The 20,261-nt window shown below is 37.2% G+C and overlaps 1 protein-coding gene across 2 annotated transcripts in view; it reads right to left on the bottom strand.

Annotated features, from left to right (window-relative positions):
- Positions 1-1,889: 1,889 nt before the first annotated feature.
- PIAS1 (protein inhibitor of activated STAT 1) overlaps positions 1,890-20,261 on the bottom strand; it is a 119,211-nt gene continuing 100,839 nt past the window's right edge. For both annotated transcript variants that reach the window (XM_037010045.2, XM_073212066.1), the window contains exons 9-14: positions 14,819-14,979; positions 12,978-13,108; positions 12,108-12,288; positions 8,377-8,519; positions 6,473-6,510; positions 1,890-5,846 (exon numbers count right to left, since the gene is read on the bottom strand). In XM_037010045.2, the coding sequence (XP_036865940.1) occupies positions 5,553-5,846; positions 6,473-6,510; positions 8,377-8,519; positions 12,108-12,288; positions 12,978-13,108; positions 14,819-14,979 (948 nt within the window). In that variant the 3' untranslated portion in view covers positions 1,890-5,552. The remainder of the gene's footprint in view (positions 5,847-6,472; positions 6,511-8,376; positions 8,520-12,107; positions 12,289-12,977; positions 13,109-14,818; positions 14,980-20,261) is intronic.

Raw genomic sequence — 20,261 nt, 5'->3', positions numbered from 1 at the left:
AATTCAGGATATTCATTCATAGAGTATGGGGTGAAAACACTCATGTTCAAAGCAGCATCAGCTACCAGTAGGGGGAGTGATCCGACTTTACGGCCCGCACCAAAGGAAACCAGACGTGACACTGAGGCCCTGCAGAGCTTGCGAAGGCCCCTGGCGAGGCCCCTGTCAGAATCTCAAGCTCTCCCCTGGCCTGTGGACGGGGAGGTTTGCGGCACCAGGATGGTCGGCTCGAGTGGGCCAAACTGATCGTGGCCTTCAAGCCGTTTCCCCAGGACTCATGGAGACGAACAGGGCCCTGCAAAACGCAGTAGGGGTACCGGCCCTGCAGGGAGCTCTTCATCTCCAGTGGATTTTTAAGTGGGTTATTTAGCCAGCAAGTACCAGGCTGCTGCTGCCTGTGTGCTCATCCAATCTGTGGACATTGGTGGTCAGCACAGCCCTAAAAAGGGCTGGAGTCACACACCGGCATGTTGGGGTGTGGGGGTGGCAGGGAGCAGGGCAGGACAGAGAGCTCTAAGGAGAGATTTTCATCCTTATATGTTATCACAACTGGGCTTTCTGGGCTGTGGCTTTTTCTAATGGTGCCTTCGTGGCTAAAGGAGAAAACCAAACTAAGAGGGAGGTGTCTTTGAGAGGTTATCCAGGACACCGATGTCAGGGCCAGGCACGAGAACTGCAGGGGACCGGCCAGCCAGTCTTGGTGCATCCAGCTCACGTGGCTTCAGACGGAAACCAGGTCCTGAGAGAAGAGAGACTCTCACTTTCCCAACAGTGTAATTGCCAGTGGGAGTGAAGAGGAATTCCTGGGAGCCGCAGGGAGGGTCGTGGGTGGGGGGTGGGGGAGCAGGCAGTAAATGGCCCAGACCCTGATCACCCAGCAGGGAGCCTGGGTTCACAAGGTGCAGAGGCAGATCCGTTTTGTGGGGCCTGAGGCTTATGCGATTTGGCATTCTTCTTTAATACAAAAATAGAACTATAGAATTTCTAGGGCTCCTCCCAGGACCCTGGAAGAGGTCAGAGCACGGGAGGGGCCCCGGCGCTTAACCATCACTGTCTCCTGACTCACCTGAGGACTGGTTAATGTTGGCTTGAACAACTGCTGTATTTCATCATCAGGCAAGGCGCCCCGGTCCTAGCCCATCTCGTTTGGCTCATCCTGGACATTAGGAAACCAGTCCACACATCCAACCTGGAACACCAGGGATTAGACAGCAGGTAACTATGGTTCAGACGGGACAGAAGTTCTGGGCTGTAATAACAGGATACTTTCCCTCGGAGCTTTTTTATGTCTGTCACTGAATGATCCCAGTATGCTCTTAAAGCGAGTTTTCATCATCTCATTTGCCTACCAGGAATCTGCAGTACATTTTGCCAAAAGTAAGTGGAATGGAGTGGTAATGAGAACCTGAAGCTCTTCTCCACAGGGGCACGGTCCTGATTGAGGGTGTTCAGTGGTTCCAAGATCCTGTGACACGTTCTGCTTTAAATCTCTACTCCAGGAAAGGCCTCTCCACTACCCTGTCTGGGTTTCACAATCATTCCTGAAATTCCAGTTGGTTTACCTAGCACCTCGTATTGTTTACAAAGAAGGCCACAGTGTTGTTAGCACTCAAACTGAAAATGATTCAACAAATTTAAAACTAAACGGATGCTGCGGTTCATCACAAAGCTAGCCAAATTTCAGTAAGAAAGAGGAATGACAGCTGTATACTCCTCACTCACCTCAAAGCATGTTGGAAGAGGACAGGTGAAATCCATGCCAATCCTCAATTACCACAGTAGTGCTTTGAACTCTGGCTGAAAGGTGCTTTGGAAGTTCAAAGTATTATCACTTTCCTCATAGGGTCTGTCCCCTTGTATACCCAGCAGTATATTTTACAGAAGACAAATTAACTGAAGGCTTTTCTTTTATTACATCTAAAGAGCTCTACATAAACAGGTAACATTCAATAGGTAAACAATTTTTTTTTCCAATGCATGTAATAAATATTTTCACTTGGTACTTTTATACAAACTGACATTGGTCTACTATACATTTTTAAAAGCCATTTTACTGGTTTGGCATGCGGTATGGGAATTCTAAGAGAGAAAGTTTTAAGGCAATGAATCACAGATTTAAGTTTCATGGAATTTATGGTAACTTTTATATCTGTTTATATACATTTTCCCCTTTGTTAATTAAACAATTAACAGCAGCACATTCTGGGACCACCAGCTATTCTCCCTCCTTATTTCTGAAATCTAAGCTTTGTGTTTTCTTTAAATTAAAAAACAGAATTCAACATATATTGATAAAACAAAATCCTTACTAATTTCACATATGCCTTAAAGTCCCGAAGATCTTGAAGTGTTTTATGTACTTAAAATTAGGAACTGTTTAAAAACAATGCTCTTTCCACGATTAGTAATTAAATATTGGGATGTATTTTCATTGAGCTTCAGACATTTGACTTAAAGGAAAATCTGCGAAGAAACTACATTTTTCAGACGCTTATGTGAATCTTTCCTAAGTCAGTAATGATGTATTGCGATAATGTCTAAATCAACATATGTAAAAAAGTTTTAATGTTCAAAAAATTAGTCAACCAAGTGTGGTATAGTTAAGGTTCAGACTGTTTTAAAAAGATGTGTCCAATAATGCCCATAAAATAATTAAAAGCCACTTCAACCCTGCTAGTCAAACAGCTATTTTATCAAAGATGTGTGTGCATATATGCATATGTATGTATACACACAGACAGTACTTACAGAAACGCAAACATATGACACCTAGTATGAAAGACCAAGGCAAGGGGGATGGTGGCAACTCGCCTAGAAATTCTGAGAATTGCTACTGTCCGCAGACAGCATGTCAGTGTTGGCATGGGTGGGGGGAGGGAGGGTCGGCTAAGGCAAGAAAGAGATGAAATGCCTACGAGCTTTTTGTGAAACTTAGAGAAGATAAGATAAAGATGCAGTGCATAACTCTACTAATAATTACTGCAGATCATGAAAGTCTGAGTGGCTAGTATCAGCCATGAGAACGGAGTAACAGCCACTACTAATGCAACATTCTGGAAAGTCAACAACTGAAGGAAACATACTCCTTAGAGTGGAGTGAACTAAAACGAAAAGACAACCCAACCGTTATTTTCTCCTGTGGAGACGTGAGCAAAGCCACAAGACAAGACATTTAGTTCTATTACCTGTTCTTCCCTTAGGTTGGTATAAGGGGGGACATGGAGGGAAATTAAACATCTCTAAAACGGGACTGAAGCAAGTACAGGGATGGGTTTTCAACTGGATAATATAAGAGTTTGTAATTCAGCATCATACACAAAGTTATTGATCAGAACTTTGAGACAACTAATGACAAAAAAAACCCCAAACTATTTGTTTTATCTTAGGTAGTTGAATAGAAATGTTTCCTACTAAATGTGAAATTAAAAGCAATTCCCCACAATTTAAGTAATTTCGACCCCAATCTGAACTTAGACACAAATTATACTATTAGATATTAGCCTATGGCAATGAGAGTTCTTAAAGTGTTTACTCAGATTTATTTAAAAACTATTTGCTGTTTTAACCAACAATGAACTTTTTATTGCAAATTTAGTGACTATAACTCAGCCATGTTTGTGTGGAATACACATGCGTAGGGGAAGACTATATAACTCACTTGTCACTCATACACACATGTCTATAAATACATATATACACACACACACATATACATATCAACACCAACTTGTTTTTTAAAATTCAAGTCAACAATTTAGTGGCAGAGAGATGCTATAAAAACGCATTATTTTTAGATGCCACACAGTCATGTGAACCATTCATTCTTCACAAACTGAAGATTCAGCCATCTTGAATTCTACTTGGATTAAAGTAGGTCATTTTGTTACCACTGCAAAGTCTAAAATGACAGTTTTATACACAAAGGTGGTCCTTCATCAACTCTAAGAACAACTCTGAGAACATTAACAGTTGATATAAAAATCATCAGGAAAGCTGCTAATCATTATGCCCCTTATCTTTTCTGTTAAACCTGCTATACTCCTCAATCAGCTAAAAAAATATTTTAAACACCTTCAGCTCTTCCCTGAAGAACATAATACCTTCTTTACTGAGGATTTTGGAACACAAGTAGAACCACTTTTCCTTCCCTCTAACCCTCACTCATCGCCTGAAAAACAGTTTTTAATATTTACATGCTCCATTATTACTAATAGATCAGATTCATGAATTCTAAAAAGAACTTGACTTTCCTATGTCATGCTTTCCTTTAAAAGGTGAGGAAAAAAATAAAACAAACCATATAGCTAGGCTAAGAAAATAAGTACATTCAGAACCAGGGAGAAACAACGACTAGGGATCAAGCCCATCATGAATTTCAACTGTTTCTCAGATAGGAATTTCTACAGATTGACGTGTGTGGTGCATTGCATTTCCCTAACAGAATTTACTTTTCAGATAACCGACTTTCTTTTCTTTTCTTTTCTTTTCTTTTCTGAGGTGATGGAACCTTACCTCTGTCAGCTGCTCAAGACACCCAACAGTGCTTTCTAAGCTATTTTTACTTCCTACTTTGGCATGAAGATCTCACAAGAAAACTTGTTACCCTGTGGCCAAAAAAGCAGGTGTTCACAGACTTGGTTTAAATACATAATACTGGCAATCCAAATTTAGAATAAAGAACTAGTCGAAAGTGTATTTCTCACAGGTCTGCAAAGCCCTCTCCTTACCCACACAGTTTTACTCCAACCTCTAAAACATTTCTCAGGGATATCGAGCAAATAAGAGAGAATATGTGATGGACAACATGCAATTGGGATAGTCAATAAAGATGCGCAGATGTGAGTTCAAGACCTTCAGAGCACTTTGAAGGAAGGAAGCAGGCAACTGAATGCAAACTTGGGAGAAGGAACAGTAATGACAGAAAAATACACACGGACACACAAACCGAACACACACCCACCCACGAGCTATGTCCTGAAAATACAACGGGAATGCAGTGGGACAGATGAGATTTATAACTTAAGGCTGGATAAAATATGCACACCCACACAAACAGAACCCCAGTCTGTCATTTTTAGAAAATGGAAATTAAAACTATCCCCCCAGCCCCCTCCCCACAACAAAGAAAAGCCCACAATTTAAAACTTCAAACATGCAATTCCTTTTGTTATTGCAAATAAAATAATGCCATTGAAGTAAAATAAAACCAAAACCATAGGACAAATGATGAAAAAAATCTTCAGAATCCAGGAAAAAATGAACTGAAGGTGGTTTGTGGGTACTTGCTTTTTTTTTCTTTTTTTCTTTTCTTTCCTTTTTTTTTTTTACAAGTGTTTTATCAGATAGGCAGTCTTAGATTTATATACAAAAGTAAAACTGAAAATATAGTTTTGTTCTCTGTACATTTCTTTTAACTTTTTCCCTAAAAAAAGGAAAAAAACACGCTTGTGTACTTTTCTAAACAGAATAAGGTAAAACATCGCACAAAGTTCTCTTCTTTCTGCCAAAGTTCCTTAACCTGGCGCGGGCACGGGAGCGGCAGGGCGAGGCGATCAGTCCAGTGAGATGATGTCGGGGATGATGCCGAAGATGGACGCCGCGTCCGCGCCGCCTCTGCTCGCCACGGCGTGCGCGTGGCCCTCCCGCAGGCTGTTGGAGGAGACGAGGCTGCTGTTACTGCCGCTGCTGCTCCCGTTGGTGGTTGGCAGAGAGGCACTGCCTCCTGCGCTTAACTGATCAAGAAACATCTGTGAGGAGGTATATGGAAAAAACCGAGACGAGTGTAAGAGGTCTTGATCATCTGAAACGGCGGCTGCTGCGGCGGCAAGGAGGGAGGTGTTATAATGCTGGTGGAGGCAAACAAAAGACAAACATTGTTAATTATACTTATAAATTAGTATAATTCTTATAAATTCTTATAATTCTTATAACTCTTATAAATTCTCAGCAGAAGAAAGTCCTAATTTGAATATATTCTGAGTTTCTGAAATATTCAATAAAATGCTCTGCAAATCAAATGTAATGATCTCATTATTGATCTTGAGACACTTCTGTATCTCAAACTGGGGAGGAAAAACAGAAAACAAAAATTTTTTTTGTTCTTTGTTTTGATTTGTATTGCAAACAATTTTCAAAATCCTATTTCCAAAGGGTATCAGGAGCAGCCAAAGGAGGACAGTCCGTCCCCTTTCCTCTTTTATGGAACAATTTGGCCATGAAAACAATCACTTAATATATCATTCACTGTCCTGTTTCTTTGCAAAACAGTACTGGAAACCACGAAGTAGATACTGTTCTTAACTATATACTCAGGCACAACTGAAACAAAGGGGTTTTTATTTAAATTCTTGAAACCGTAACAATAATGGGTATGACTACTCTGAATTTTCTAAGGAAACGTCTCTTTTGGCTATATATTTTAATTATTTTAATGTACAGTTAAAACAACAAGAACTTTTTTCATATAACATACCTGATTGTCTCCTGACAAGAAAGGAAAGAAATCTAATCCTGTGGGAGAAAAGATTATTTTAGTTTTGGGGAAAAAAAACCAAACAAAGAAAAAACCCTCCCAAATGCCCTACTACTTTGAAAATAAACACAAATGCTAAATGCTAATTGTAAATTCATCTAGAATTTTATTTGAGCACGAGGAGTTGAGCTGAATGTTGTATGTCCCTCCCACCTCTAGGCTCCTACAGCTGAGGGCCGAGGTCCAGCAGAGATTTGCCCTCTGTGTGACTCCTGCTATGGAACTTGGCCACGGCCGGCCCAACAGAGCTAACGTGGGCCCTTTAAAATGGTGGGTCCGTTTCCCCCAGATGCTTTCATGGACCCATCTTAAACACCCTTTCCATCTACCCTAATTTATTCCTCACAGGAACTCCTTGAGGTATGTAATTATTTTGGGTCTCATTTTGTGGATGAGAACTGAAGGTTAAAAGAAGTTAAGCAAGTTGTATCCCAGATTTTCTTTCTTTCTCAAATTTGCTCACTTGCCACTATTTATGCCAGATAAAGACTCTCGCGGCATGAGGGGGCAGGAGGGCTGAGGGTACTGGCTGGGTGGTGGCTGCTACAGAAAGCCCAGGCCTGATGTCTGGCTGCCAGGAAGTCACTGCCAGCAGCCCCTTCTGGTTCACAGTCTTGTCCACACTGCCCCTTGTGCAGGGTGACAAGAGCAAGTAAACCGACATGAACAAAGCGCCTCACTGTGATGTCTGAGCTTGGGGAAACGTATAACAAGCAGACGTAGACACCAGTACGACAACAGTACAAATATTCTGGGGATCAACCCACTGTCTGCACTAGAACAGATGATCACATGAGGACCTGCAAAATGCACAGAATCGTGGTACTTGAGAGTGAGATTCGGCAGGGAGCTAAGTGGAAAACAGGGCTGCGTTGTCCAATAAAGTAGCCACTGAGCACATGACATGGCTATTTAAATTTACTAACAGAAAGTAAAATGAAAAATTCAGCTCTTCAGTCACACTAGCCACATTTCAAATGCTCACCAACCATATGTGGCTACTGATTACTGTATTGGCCAGGATAGATTACAACATTCCCTCACTGCAGAAAGTGCTATTGGACAGAGCTGAAATAGGGTTTTCATAACAATCACTAAGAATTCACTCAATTATCTCAACTCCCAAGAATCCTTACCACTGACCCTGGCTTTTTTTGTAGGGAAGAGGGAGAGAGAACCTTCCATTTAATGTTTTTGTATTAAATTTTCCACAGTGAGCATATATGGCTTTTTGTTATAAGAAAAATGTTTTTAGATTATATGGCTAATATACCAATTAGTAAATTACAAAGATATATGAGAACTAGTAATTCCTTTTTAATGTAAATGATTGTTATGAACTCAAAACACATTCTACAAATGAGTATACTGACATTTTAAACTACTTTTAAAAGGAAGAATCAAGTTCACTGAAACAAAAATGAAAACTTTCCAATGTCTCAATTCAGCATGACCTAAAAGATAATGCAAGAGCTCTAACACCTGTTGCATTATAACTGTATTTAGGGAACAAAAACCTAATGTTCATAAGTATCAAAATTCAAAGCAATATACTGAAAGTCATCCAAAGGCAGCTTGCAGACTACTGCGAAGCTCACCAAACCTAACGACCATTCCACTAGCTTTATCACTGGTAGTAGAACACTGGCGACTGATGATGGCATGAATAAGGAACTGGGTCTGTATTTATGACCATGGCATGTATTTCCCCCAGTTCCCTAGGTTCGTGTCCCTGTATTCGCCATTTTCAGTTCTTTAATTCTTCTTCAGACTTACCCAGCAGACTATGTGGATGAAAGGCAGTCATAATGCTATGTGGCGGTACAGGAGAACCACTGACTCACCTTGTAAGTCGTAAGGCATGGGTGTCATGTGGAACGGATGCCTGTAGTCTTGGATGAGGGATGTGTTGACGTAGCTCGTGTCTACAGCAGGGAGGCTTGGGGTGCGGGACACTGGAGATGCTTGATGTGGAAGACTTAATATGCTGGAGGAAGGAAAAGTTTGTATAATTTTCATGAGTCAGTTAAGTTTAACAAACAAAAGGGTTACATTCACAATGAGTCCTAGCCCTTGTGCTGGAAATAAAATGACAAGTAAAGCAATACATTAACTTAGACTACTGTAACTATTAAGAAATAATTGGTATACTTAATAGCATTTTGCAGGGCTAGAGGAAGAAATGGATAGATGCAATGGTACTGAACATTCATGAATTGCATAGTGTCTTGGGAACATCATTGTCTCACATTCAGAATACAGGGGGCAGAGGCACGGTTGAGGCATTTCAATGGAATATGAGTGAATGTTATCTATAGCAGATGGAATTCTGAAACCTTTTAAAAATAAGCACTGGAGTGGAGGCTGGTAAAAAGTATAAGTAAGCCCTTGCAAAGAAAATACATATAGACAAGACTAGGGGAATGAATGTAGCAATCTGAGCAGTGGAGTTAACAGCTGGTCCCCAGACCCGTAAGCTTTTTAAGAACCAAAACTAGGTACTGTTTATCTTGCTATACCCAATGCCCAGCACAGCCATCAGCACACTGTCTGCAAAAAAGGCCTGCTTAATAAATGAAGGTAGCAAGAGAGGAGAAAAGATGTTCCAAAATGAATAGGTGGCAGAGAGTTTTTGAAGGGAAAAGAGTATAGCTGGAAAAAAACAAAGAGATTCTGGAAAAACAGTGAAATGTTTAAGGAGCTGAGCAGTCAAATCTTTTTTTTCCTTACCAAAAATTAAGGAAAATGCAAAAAGGAAGGCAGAAAGAAAGAAAAAGAATCTAAATGATTTTGAATAGAAAAAGCATTCTAATAGTCCTGAATGCAAACCTAAGGGTCATACGCTATCCCAATCATGCAAGAGGCTAATAGGCATGTAAGTAAAAAAAAATAAAGAGAAAACTAGGTACAAAGAGGCTGTCTTTTGCTTTTAAAACTTCATGAAAAGTACCTGGGGGGTGAAGATGCAATTTCAATGGTTGCCAATATTTCAAAGATGCCACAATATTTCAAAGATGCTGCTATAGATAACACAATATTTCAAAAGATGCTAACAATTGATTTCTAGGAACAGGGCTCTAGTTATGAGCATCTACCAAATTTTTATGAATGAGATATGAAACATAAAATACACTCTCATCTGTTTCATAAAAATGTTTCACTTAATGGGAACTTAATTAAACCTCTTGCATCTATAAAAAGCACCATTTTCCATTAGCTGTCTTCTCCGACAATCCCTACGGGATTACAAAAGAGAAGAAAGCAGTTGAAATGTTAGTCTTTGAAAACATCTTGCTATGCCAAAGAGCAAAGGAAATTTCTGGATGAATACTAAACACTCAGTGGTTGAAGACAGCAAAATCTTTTACATTTACCGAAGCTGTCTACTTCCTGGCTGGCTCCTTTTCTTTCAATTTTGTGGTAACATTCTGAAATGCAGAACTACTCTAAAATATTTTACACTGCACAATAACAAATACAATATGCTTGGTTAAGGTTTCTATTTACTGGTCATGATTATAAAATGGCGACTGGTACTGAATACAGTGTTATCTTTCTAAAAATGTCATAAACTTTGAGATTGCTTGTTTTTATCTGAAAATAAAGGCCTAGTATTTGCAAATACTGTGTCTGGGTTCAATTAGCCACTGGGAAGCTCAGGAAGTAGTTAATGCATCTAATGTAATTTTCCAAACATAAATACAGCGATTTTTGAAAAAACAACAAAGCAAATATACAAAGAAGAAATGTTAAATTTCTAAGTACTGAAAAAGGTTTCCTTTAAGCAAAGATATATAATCAGTAAAATTACTGCAATTTTCACATATATATGACTACTAGTGATATTCTAAAGAATAAAACTAATATATATAATAATGTATTTAATCCACAAAGTATTAGACTTAAAAAGTATTTTTTTAAGTTGCAATTATGGCATTTAAAGAAATAATACAATAACATGTATCTGGTCATACTATGGTCTAATATTAAATAAAAAATATCTAAGGATCAAAATTCTATAGATATTTGTTCCAACTATGCCAGCTTCTGGTAATTGTACTTTTCTTTTCCTCCCACTCAAGTTTATAAGTTGGTGTAATAACAAGGTCAAGAATATAGGGTAACAGCCATCGAGATAGGCTTCCATCAGAGGCACATGTTCATAAAGTAAGATTTAAAGTAGTTAGTGTTTAAATATTCATCTTCTTTAGAATGATGATACTGCTTTTAGTATCTTTATTTTTGCCTCTCTGTATGCTGAGATCAACTACTCGAATAAAAATACCAACTTGTATAATATGTTTGTCTGTATTATGAAGATTTCTGAAATAGTCAAAGTCATCACGTAGTGAAGAGCTACCATTTGTCAAGATTGTCATCTTTTACCATTGCAACTTTATCTTTCAAGTAATGACAAATACATTCAAACAGAATTTTTATCTCATCAAACAATATCAAACCTGAAAATAATTTGACCCTGGGCACGGAATGCCTGCTCTTGGTCTGTACTAACTTTCCCCCTTGAACCCTGAAATCCGTAACCATGCCTTCTGTGGACTTTCCCTCTCTAGCTTATATTCTTTCTTCAAGTACCACTGTTAAAAGGGAGGGGATTTTGTGAATAGCTCCTATTCAGTTACAACAGGCCATGTAATTCTCCTGATATATACTTAAAAGGAGCACATCTATTTCTAGTTGTACCTTTAGTGTGCTACAACTGTGCCTCAGTAAAACATGAAGGCTTTTTGCTGAGAACCCGAGGTGTCTCATGAGACTAAAAGTCTTTTTTTAAGAGTATAGCTTGAGTTAGCTACCTGTTTTACCATCCTCTAAAAAAATGTTAAACTCTTTAAGGTTAGGGCTGCATTTGCTCATTTTATTATCACCCATGTTAGCACAGGGTGTTTTACATAAATTAGATAACAGTGTTTCATGAACTGAACTGAAGCATAACCAAGGTACATTATTACTGAGATGAGACTAATGGGAAATATGGGAAACGAGTCTGCAAAACAGAAAGCATTGTGTACCGCCAACTTAAATCTTAGAGTTCACTGCCTGCCTTACACATTCTGAGGCAGGTTTAAAGCATTCATTTGGTCTTCCTCTGCTCTCCACTTGAAACATTCAACTTAGGGTTAATTTTACAGCATATTATTTTCCTTTCTTTTTTTTAAAGTATGTTTGAATAAATGCTCTAAATCCTATGAGCAACATTAGGATCACCTGGAACTTACTAGAAATATAAATTTCCTCAGTCCCTGTTATTGAATCAGGCATGGGGGGGATGGGGTGCAACGTGTATTTTAATAAGCCCACCACTGATTCCGATGTACACAAGTTTGAGAACCACTGTACCAGAATTCTCTTTGGGTATGACAAATGCTGTATCTAAGTGACCCCTTCAATGCATGTCCCAACCTCTCAAGAATATAAGACACCCAGGGAAAATTTGACCTATTTTTCAATTCCTAGGTCTTACAATCATGAATAATCATTTTACTTGGCAGACCTTTTAATTCTATTTGCAAAATGAATTCTCGCAATGACTGTTTCTAAAGATCTCAGCACTCACCCTTTATTATTCAGTGGTGACGTGGGGGACAGGGAAGGACAGGCCCTCTTGGCGGACGGCTCTTCCTCTTCTTCATCGGATGAACTATCTATGGTCAGGTCGATCACCTCTACTTGCTTATTTTTATTTGAGGACGGGTGATGAGAGGCCACCTGATGCTCCAATGCAGAGCTCAAGCATCCTATTTGGGAAGATTAAGACACGAGGCAAAAAAGATCTACGACACCTCTCTCTCTTTTTCAGTAGGCCTATTGATGAACTTATCTGTTTTCGTTTAGACTTACAATATTGCTAAGGTCAGGGTAGAGAACCAACAGTGGCTCTGTTCCCCTAAGCTTGAAACTAGTATTTATTATGGGTTGTTAAAAGATTTTTTGAAAAACAATTCTGAACGAGAGCAAATAATCAAAATGTATGTCCACTTGCTAATACAAGCAGTTTGAGCACGTTTACCTGTACAGTACCTGACATACTTAAGAAATGTTATGGTGGTATTTTTTAAAAGTCATAGCTTCCTTCCAGCAAAAACATACTAAAAGCCAGGAAAAAATATATGAATGGAAAAGGAACGCTCACTAATCTGTACTAAATCAGTTAGAAAATTTAATGGATACTGTTTCAAAAGCATGATTTTACAAATGACTTATAAGATTGTTACTTTGAAATCTTATACCACAAAATTTTTAAAGGTAGCAAGAAAGTGAATTGAAAAGGACTCTTACTACTTCTGAACATTTTATCAATGATTTAATAAGTTATTGGGCTATCCATAAGCTGTTGAGTGTTTTCAAAAAAGTTATGCATTTTAATATTGAAAACCAAAGCTTTACAATAGCAGGGAGACTGTTGTTTTGGACAACTAACACTCACCATCAACTCCATTGTAAGAGGCAGAGACTTCCTGTACTTCCTTCTTTGATCTCATAGGTGCCCAAGAGCCATCCTCCTTAAACTGTATTTCATCACAATCTGTACAGTACTTTAGGATTTCCATAAATAAGCTATAAAAAACAATTTGTTCTTGAGAATCACATTCTAAATGAAGGCAGATTAGCTTTAACTATTACTATTCAAAAAACATTCAAATCTTCTATGCTTGGTACAAGTATAAATGCAAAAGAAGAAAGTGGAACTGACAAGGTATATTTGTCCTTAAAATCTAGGACTAAACAGGAAAATAGTTACTTAAATTATGCCTTTATATAAGGAAATACCATGTCACCATGAAAAATGAGGTTTCCAAAGACTTTTAATAATATGGGAAAATATTGACAGAAAGTAGGAAGAGAGCAAGAAAAGGAAACTGCATTTTAAAAATAAAGTTCTGAAAAAAAAATAAAAAATAAAGTTCTGCTGTGAGTGGTACATGAATAGCAGTTATCTCTGAGTGTGACATTGCGGATATGCATTTTTCTTCTTTATACATTTTTACATAGTCCAAATTGCCTATAATTTTATCTGATAAACTGAAGCAATACACACAAAAATATGTATTGAATATTTTATCTCCTTGATAAATATGCAGGTATTAAAAAATGAGATGTACAAAAAATGTATAATATTAAAGGTCAGATTCTTAGGTTACAGTATTAAATTAAATCAAAGGATAAACAAATAGCAATACTGTGCAATGACAATTATGTGAAAAGAAAAATCAGAAAACAACATGCTATAAATTCTACTTCAGTTTTCCAATTTGTGTGTGTGTGTGTATGTGTGTCTTATAGTTAAGAAAAACCCCAACTGATGAGGGGATCTAAAACTGTATAATACATAAAGTTGATAAATATTATTCGATTCAAATTTATTAGTGATCATTGTCATCTCTGAAGAATTAAAACATTTAGGTAACATATTTACTTTCACATGATGGGTCCAACTTCTTTCAAGCTCTCGGTTACACTTGTATTGCTAAATATATTCCATTCCTGTTACATCTTTAGACTCCCATGTTTTCTCAAATACTATAGATAAGTTTCCTTAAACTTTTTGCTAGAAAGTATAGAAAATATCAAGAAGATCTTTCTTGTCACCATTTACCTTTGGAGGCAAAGAGGGGAAAAGAAAGGACCACTAGAGAATGAGGGAAAATTTACAAGATGTCTGGCAGAACAGATAAAATAGGAGTGCTAAAAAAATTGTGATGCTGTAGGTGGACAAGAAAGACAAAGATGAATATTCCAGAGGAAATGAAAATAAATTAAGCTGCTATTCAGTGTGTTGATGAGTTTTAGGAGCCCTTAAAGCAGAGAAAAGGTATCATGGACCAAAAAAAGGTTACTGAGCACACACACACACACAAATCTCCAATAACAGTCTAACTTCTACTAAAAAGCCCAATTTTGGTGAGCTTGAGTTAACCAGAGTGTCACAACTCTTTCATTCTTTCTCTAATATGGTCTTCATGTCTTGGGATAGATGGATTCATGTTAGGAAAAAAATGCTAGCAGACCCTGCTTAGAGCCTTCAATGCTTTCAATGGTGATGTCAGGAGGCACTGACAGTAAAGCATGCATTTCCAAAATAAGGAAAGGGAAAAATGTTCAGAATATCAACTTACTTTAAAAATTACTGATTTCTAGAATCATGAAAATCCTAAAAATATGTAACTCAAGAAACATTGCAGAATTTTCATCCCAAATCTGAAGGATAACAAATACAGATAATAGATGTTATTTCAAGGAATAAGGAAAAACTTTAAATTGGCATACCCATCAATAATAAGGTGTTCATACGGAGCCTTCTTATCACAGACAGGACAGACCCAGGTTGGTTTTTTCTCATTCATCTGAATATAAAGAGTTGCATCAAAACACTGCAGATGGGAACATGTAAGGGCCCGACACGGAATTGTCAGCCGCATTTTACCAAGCTTTAAAAGAGGGGACAAAAGTAAATATTAGATAACTATATTCAAAATTAAAGTGTGATAAAAATTTCCTGAAACACAATGTGTATATGTTCTGATTTAAAGCATATTATGTTTACTTTTTATCAATAAGGAAGAACATTAAATATATTTTCTGTGAAACATCTACAGGTTAAAAAATCAGAATATTTCTTTGGATATTAAATACACAAACTATTATGGAAAGCCTATTCCAATCCACAGCTCATATACTGGCTTTTGGGGGAAATGGCCATGAACCCCTTGAAATTATATGTAAAATTTTCTAAGTGTGGGCATTTTTCTGGAGAGAGTGCTTTCAGCAAATTCTCAGAATAGTCCCTGATGCAAAAAAATTAAGAACCACTTTAACAGGAATTTGGGAAAGGAAAAAAGGATGTCTTATTAAATACTACAAGATACAAATATTATGACATTTACTGCCAACCTGCTCTGAATAAGAGTAGTTCACAGGTCAAAACAGAATGAATGGCAAGCATTCCCCACAATGTTTGACATCACTGTGCCAAAATGGCAATTCTAAGATGGAAGCCAGAAGTGCGCACCCTCTGTATTTCTTCTCACTAGGCACCATCACAGGCAATTCAGCAAATACCGCTGGACCTCTAGCATCTGTATCATGTTATGACTTTCTCTTCTTGCTCTGCAAATAAATGTTGTTTAAGCTGACACAGGTTGAATATGCCTTATGAACAATGAAATCTGCCTCCTCTGGTCTCTGAGCTACTAGCTTTGGCCCAAGGAAGAGAAGTTGCCAGGGAGCTGCCATATCGTGATCTCCTTCCCTGGAGAACCTCATATAGTGCAGCTGGATTACCACTGGGGCGTCCCCAGAGGCCACAATGGCATACAGTATAAAAAGTATCTATTTTCAATAACCATGTTATTTGCTTAATACCAAGAAAAGGTTTTCTGCTTATTTACGAGCTTGAAAAATAGAAAGGCTTAAAAGTGAGGAAAAAAGAGGAAAAGATCTTGGCTTGGAAGGATTTCAGGGAAATGTGCAATTTCCTAGGCTACCAAGGAAATTAACTGTCATTTAGGGCCTTAAATTATTGTTCTAGTACCAGTGATTTACTGTACCTCTAGGAAAAGCACTTAACCTTTCTGGGCCTCTCTTTGTATCTCTAATGTAACACTTACTTCAATGTTACTACGGCCTCCTTACTTCAACAGGATGTAGTGATGAAGAATAAAAAAAAGACCCAGGATGAGCTAGAAATTTATGAAAAAGGAGTAATGCTAGTTCAAGGTATCAGAAACATGGACAGGAAGGACACAGAGGAAACTGATGGCTCCCTTCTCTGTGCTCCCAATTCTGCCCCGCATATAACTATACCGTTTCTTTGTGTGTTGTTTCTCCTCCTATAATACACATACTGACTTATCTCCTTATCCTGGCCTCACTACTTTCTGTGTGAATCCTAAATATATTAAGTCTCTCTGAGCCTCAGTTTTGTAAAATGGGAATAAAAATAGCATCTGTATCATAAAATTAGGGGGTTTAAAATTACAGTATGTTTACTACACAGTGCCTGATGCATAGTTACTATGCTAAGTGCTCAGGTTTATGTACTGCAGAACCAGTAGGCCACTTCTGACTTTATGAAGACAATGGATAAGATGGTAAGAAATAAAGACTGTTTCAGAATCCAAGTTCTAAGCCATAGAATTCATACTCTGAAAAGCACGTTGTCTCTGAAGCCCTCATCTCACATACTGTTATCAATCCCTAGCTGCCAGTCCTCTTCTTGGTGAGAGGGAAACTCTTAAATCCTTACCAGCCACGCTGACAAGTTCACTTCCATAGTTTTTAACAACATTGCTACAGGAGTGGTGCAGGAAGGACATTTATAAACCCATAGAACAAAGGGGAAGTTCACTTTCAAATGCACTATTAGTAGTCATACAAATGCCTTGCTACAAAGAATCATAAATTAACTGCTATGTGATAATGATAATCCTCATGTTCTGGATTTTTCAAAATTCTCTCCAAATTCTAAATATGGACACTGATTTCTCCAACTTGGCATCAGGGGAGGAGCTGAGCTTTGAACATCTTCATCTTGTAATTACAAATCCCTCCTTTTCCCTTTCTTTGTAGGATGTGGTGGATATTTACATCATTTGCAAATAAGCACTTTGAAAACAACTTTCAAATGAGTTTTCTAATGCTACCAACCTCACTAGAACATAATTGTGCTATACTAGTAACCGATGATCCTGCAAAATACCCTATCCAAATAGAAGTGTAAACCAGCTTATATCACAATGACCCTAAAAAGTCCATAAAGTATGTATTTTTTCTCTGTAAAAAGGAATAGTGTGATATTAGGAATAATTTCACCACTTTTCATTTTAATCACCATCATCAATAAATATATTTCCAAGGCGTTTTGTTTTTTTATTCTATCAATTCCAAGTCATTTGTATTTGAGGTTACAGTTCTGGTATTTCACAAAGCAGATTCTCAAACATTCTTCCATCACTCTCTCTATTTGTTATTTATGTATAAATAAAGATATAAATATAAATTTATATATATACATATTTATCTATTTATTTATCTATTTATCTATCCATCCATTTATTCATTCATTCATCACTGATATACAATCCTACGCTCAGGTCTCACATGAACAGCACTGTGGTCACTACCTCCCCCTCTTATCAAGTCCCCACCACACAGCCCATTACGGTCGCTGTCTATTAGCATAGTAAGATTTCCAGCTCTATTTTTAATAAATCAGAACTAAAAAATTTTCAAAGAGCAAAAATATTTTTTATTATTTTCATTGCCTTTAGCTAAATGGCATACAAACAAGAGAAACTCATTTATTTTGAGCTGTGTGTATCACCAGAGCAATTCAAATGTGCAGCCAGACATCATATTTACATATTTCAAAAGGAACAAATCTTTTATTATTCAATAAATTTGATATATAGATGAGCTGTTATTACTAAGTTTTACTTTTTAGAATAAAAACATACCTAAAATATGTCTTACTGTCCCAGAATAATTGTAAAGGGATTGTCCCTTTAGCCACATAGAAATCTATTAAAGTATTGTAATTATGGATTATATATAAAGTTTTTTTTTCTATAACCTGCATTTTGAAATCAGATGCCAATTTAAAATGAACTGCTAACACTGTTGAAAGTAAAAAGGCAGGAGCAGGGAGAGTATGGGAAGAAAAATTAAAAGCTGGCCCACTTAATACAGAGATCACCTAAACTATAAAATTCAAAACTAGTTAGTTCTATGAGTAAAAACGCCAAGATTTATATTCTAGTGTTTATTTACATGAATAAACGCCTCATCTAAATGTTAAATTATACGAACATCATATATATATATATAGCATGACTGTAGGACTTTCAAAATGAGACTGCAGAAAAACTAGCCTTCTTCCAATGATTTACATGGGAAATGAAGCTTATGTACAATTCTCAATTTCTCATATCCTATGAGTGTGTTTTATAATGGAATGGGTTGATAAAGAATCATGTGGAGGCAGAGGGTAGATAAATTGGGATTTGGGTGGAAGAGGGTAGGATAAGTATACATCTTTCTTTTTTTTATCTTTATCTTCCTACCTACCACTTACCTAGTCTGTGAACGATTTTTCTAAATGGCAAAAAATAGCAGCTTCCTTTACACCATAATCTGCTATAACATTTAATGGTTTAAGAATCAACCTACATCAGCTGGCAATAATTTTTATTGTGACAAAAAACACCTAACATTAAATTTTCCACCTTAACCATTTTTTAAGTGTGCAATTCAGTAGAGTTAAGTATATTCACATTGTTGTGCCACAGCTCTTTTAGAACTTTTCCATCTTGCAACACAGAAACTCTGTACCCACTAAACACTAAGTCCCCCTCACCCCAACCCTTGGGTCAACCACCTTTCTACTTTGTTTCTACAATTTTGACTATTTTAGATACCTCATGAGTAGAATCACACAGTATTTATGGCTTCTGTGACTGACTTAGTATAATATTCTCAATGTTCATCCATGTTGTATGATTTCCTTAATTTTTAATGCTACATAATATTCCACTGATGAACATGGGTGTGCAAATTATCTCATCAAGATACTGCTTTAAATTCTTCTGGACATATATCCAGAAGAGTAATTGTCAGATGATATGGTAATTCCATTTTTAATTTTTTGAAGCACTGGCACACTTATTTATTTTCCGTAACGGCAGCAGCATTTTACATTCCCACCAACAACGCACAAAGGTTCCAGGGTCTCTGCATCCTCATTAACACTTGATATCATCTGTTCTTTTGATTGTGGCCATCTTGATGTGTGTGAAGTGATATCTCCTGAAGTTTTGATCTGCTTAATTTGATTTGATTTAAGGATGTTTTGATATCCTTAATGATTAGTAATGTTGAACATCCTTTCATGTGCTTGTTGGCCATTTGTGTATCTTCTTTGGAAAAATGTCTATTCAAGCCCTTTGCCCATTTTTTAATCAAGTTGTTTGCTTTTTCTGTTGCTGAGTTGTAGAAGTTTCTTATGTATTAACCCCTTATCAGATACATGACTTAAAATTATTGTCTGCCCGGGTAAGATTCCTCAAGGGAGGAACAACCTAAGACAGGCACAGTCGCAGGGGGGCCATCAGGTGAGAAATTGGGGATCAACAGTGGTGAGGCTTAGAACCTCACCCCCCCTGCTTTGAGAGAAATCTTCTGCATCCGTGGATGTTTTGCTGCCCTTGTCTAGCTTGGATTAATACTTAGTCCATACGCACACACCTGATCATCTACATTTGCCCTCTTACAGCACTAAACTATGTTTTCTACCTTTATCTTGCATCTACCTACCACTTCAGCATTTTATTAAATATAAAAATAATAATAATAATAAAGGGAGAAATGTGGGATCCACATATAAATCAAGTATAAAAATCAAACGAATATTCATATTTGACCTGATTGTTTATAGTTCATAATGCGTGATCAAAACCGAATGTTTCTGTGATGACTGCCCTTGCACTGTTCACCATGTAAGAACTTATTCACTATGTAAGAATTCGTTAACCATGTAAGAACTTGTTCGTTATGCTTCAGAAGATTGGAGACTGACGAGAATTAGGCTTGAGATGGATTAATGATTGTACATTGAGTATTGACCCATCTATACTGAATTTTATTGTTGTTAACAACCATTTGATCAATAAATATGAGAGATGCCCTCTCAAAAAAAATAAAAAAAAATAAAAAA

This window comes from Manis javanica, chromosome 8, assembly GCF_040802235.1.
Source record: "Manis javanica isolate MJ-LG chromosome 8, MJ_LKY, whole genome shotgun sequence".
Taxonomy (NCBI): domain Eukaryota; kingdom Metazoa; phylum Chordata; class Mammalia; order Pholidota; family Manidae; genus Manis; species Manis javanica.
The sequence above is the reverse complement of the archived record's forward strand: the minus strand, read 5'-3'. Positions and strand labels throughout refer to the sequence as shown.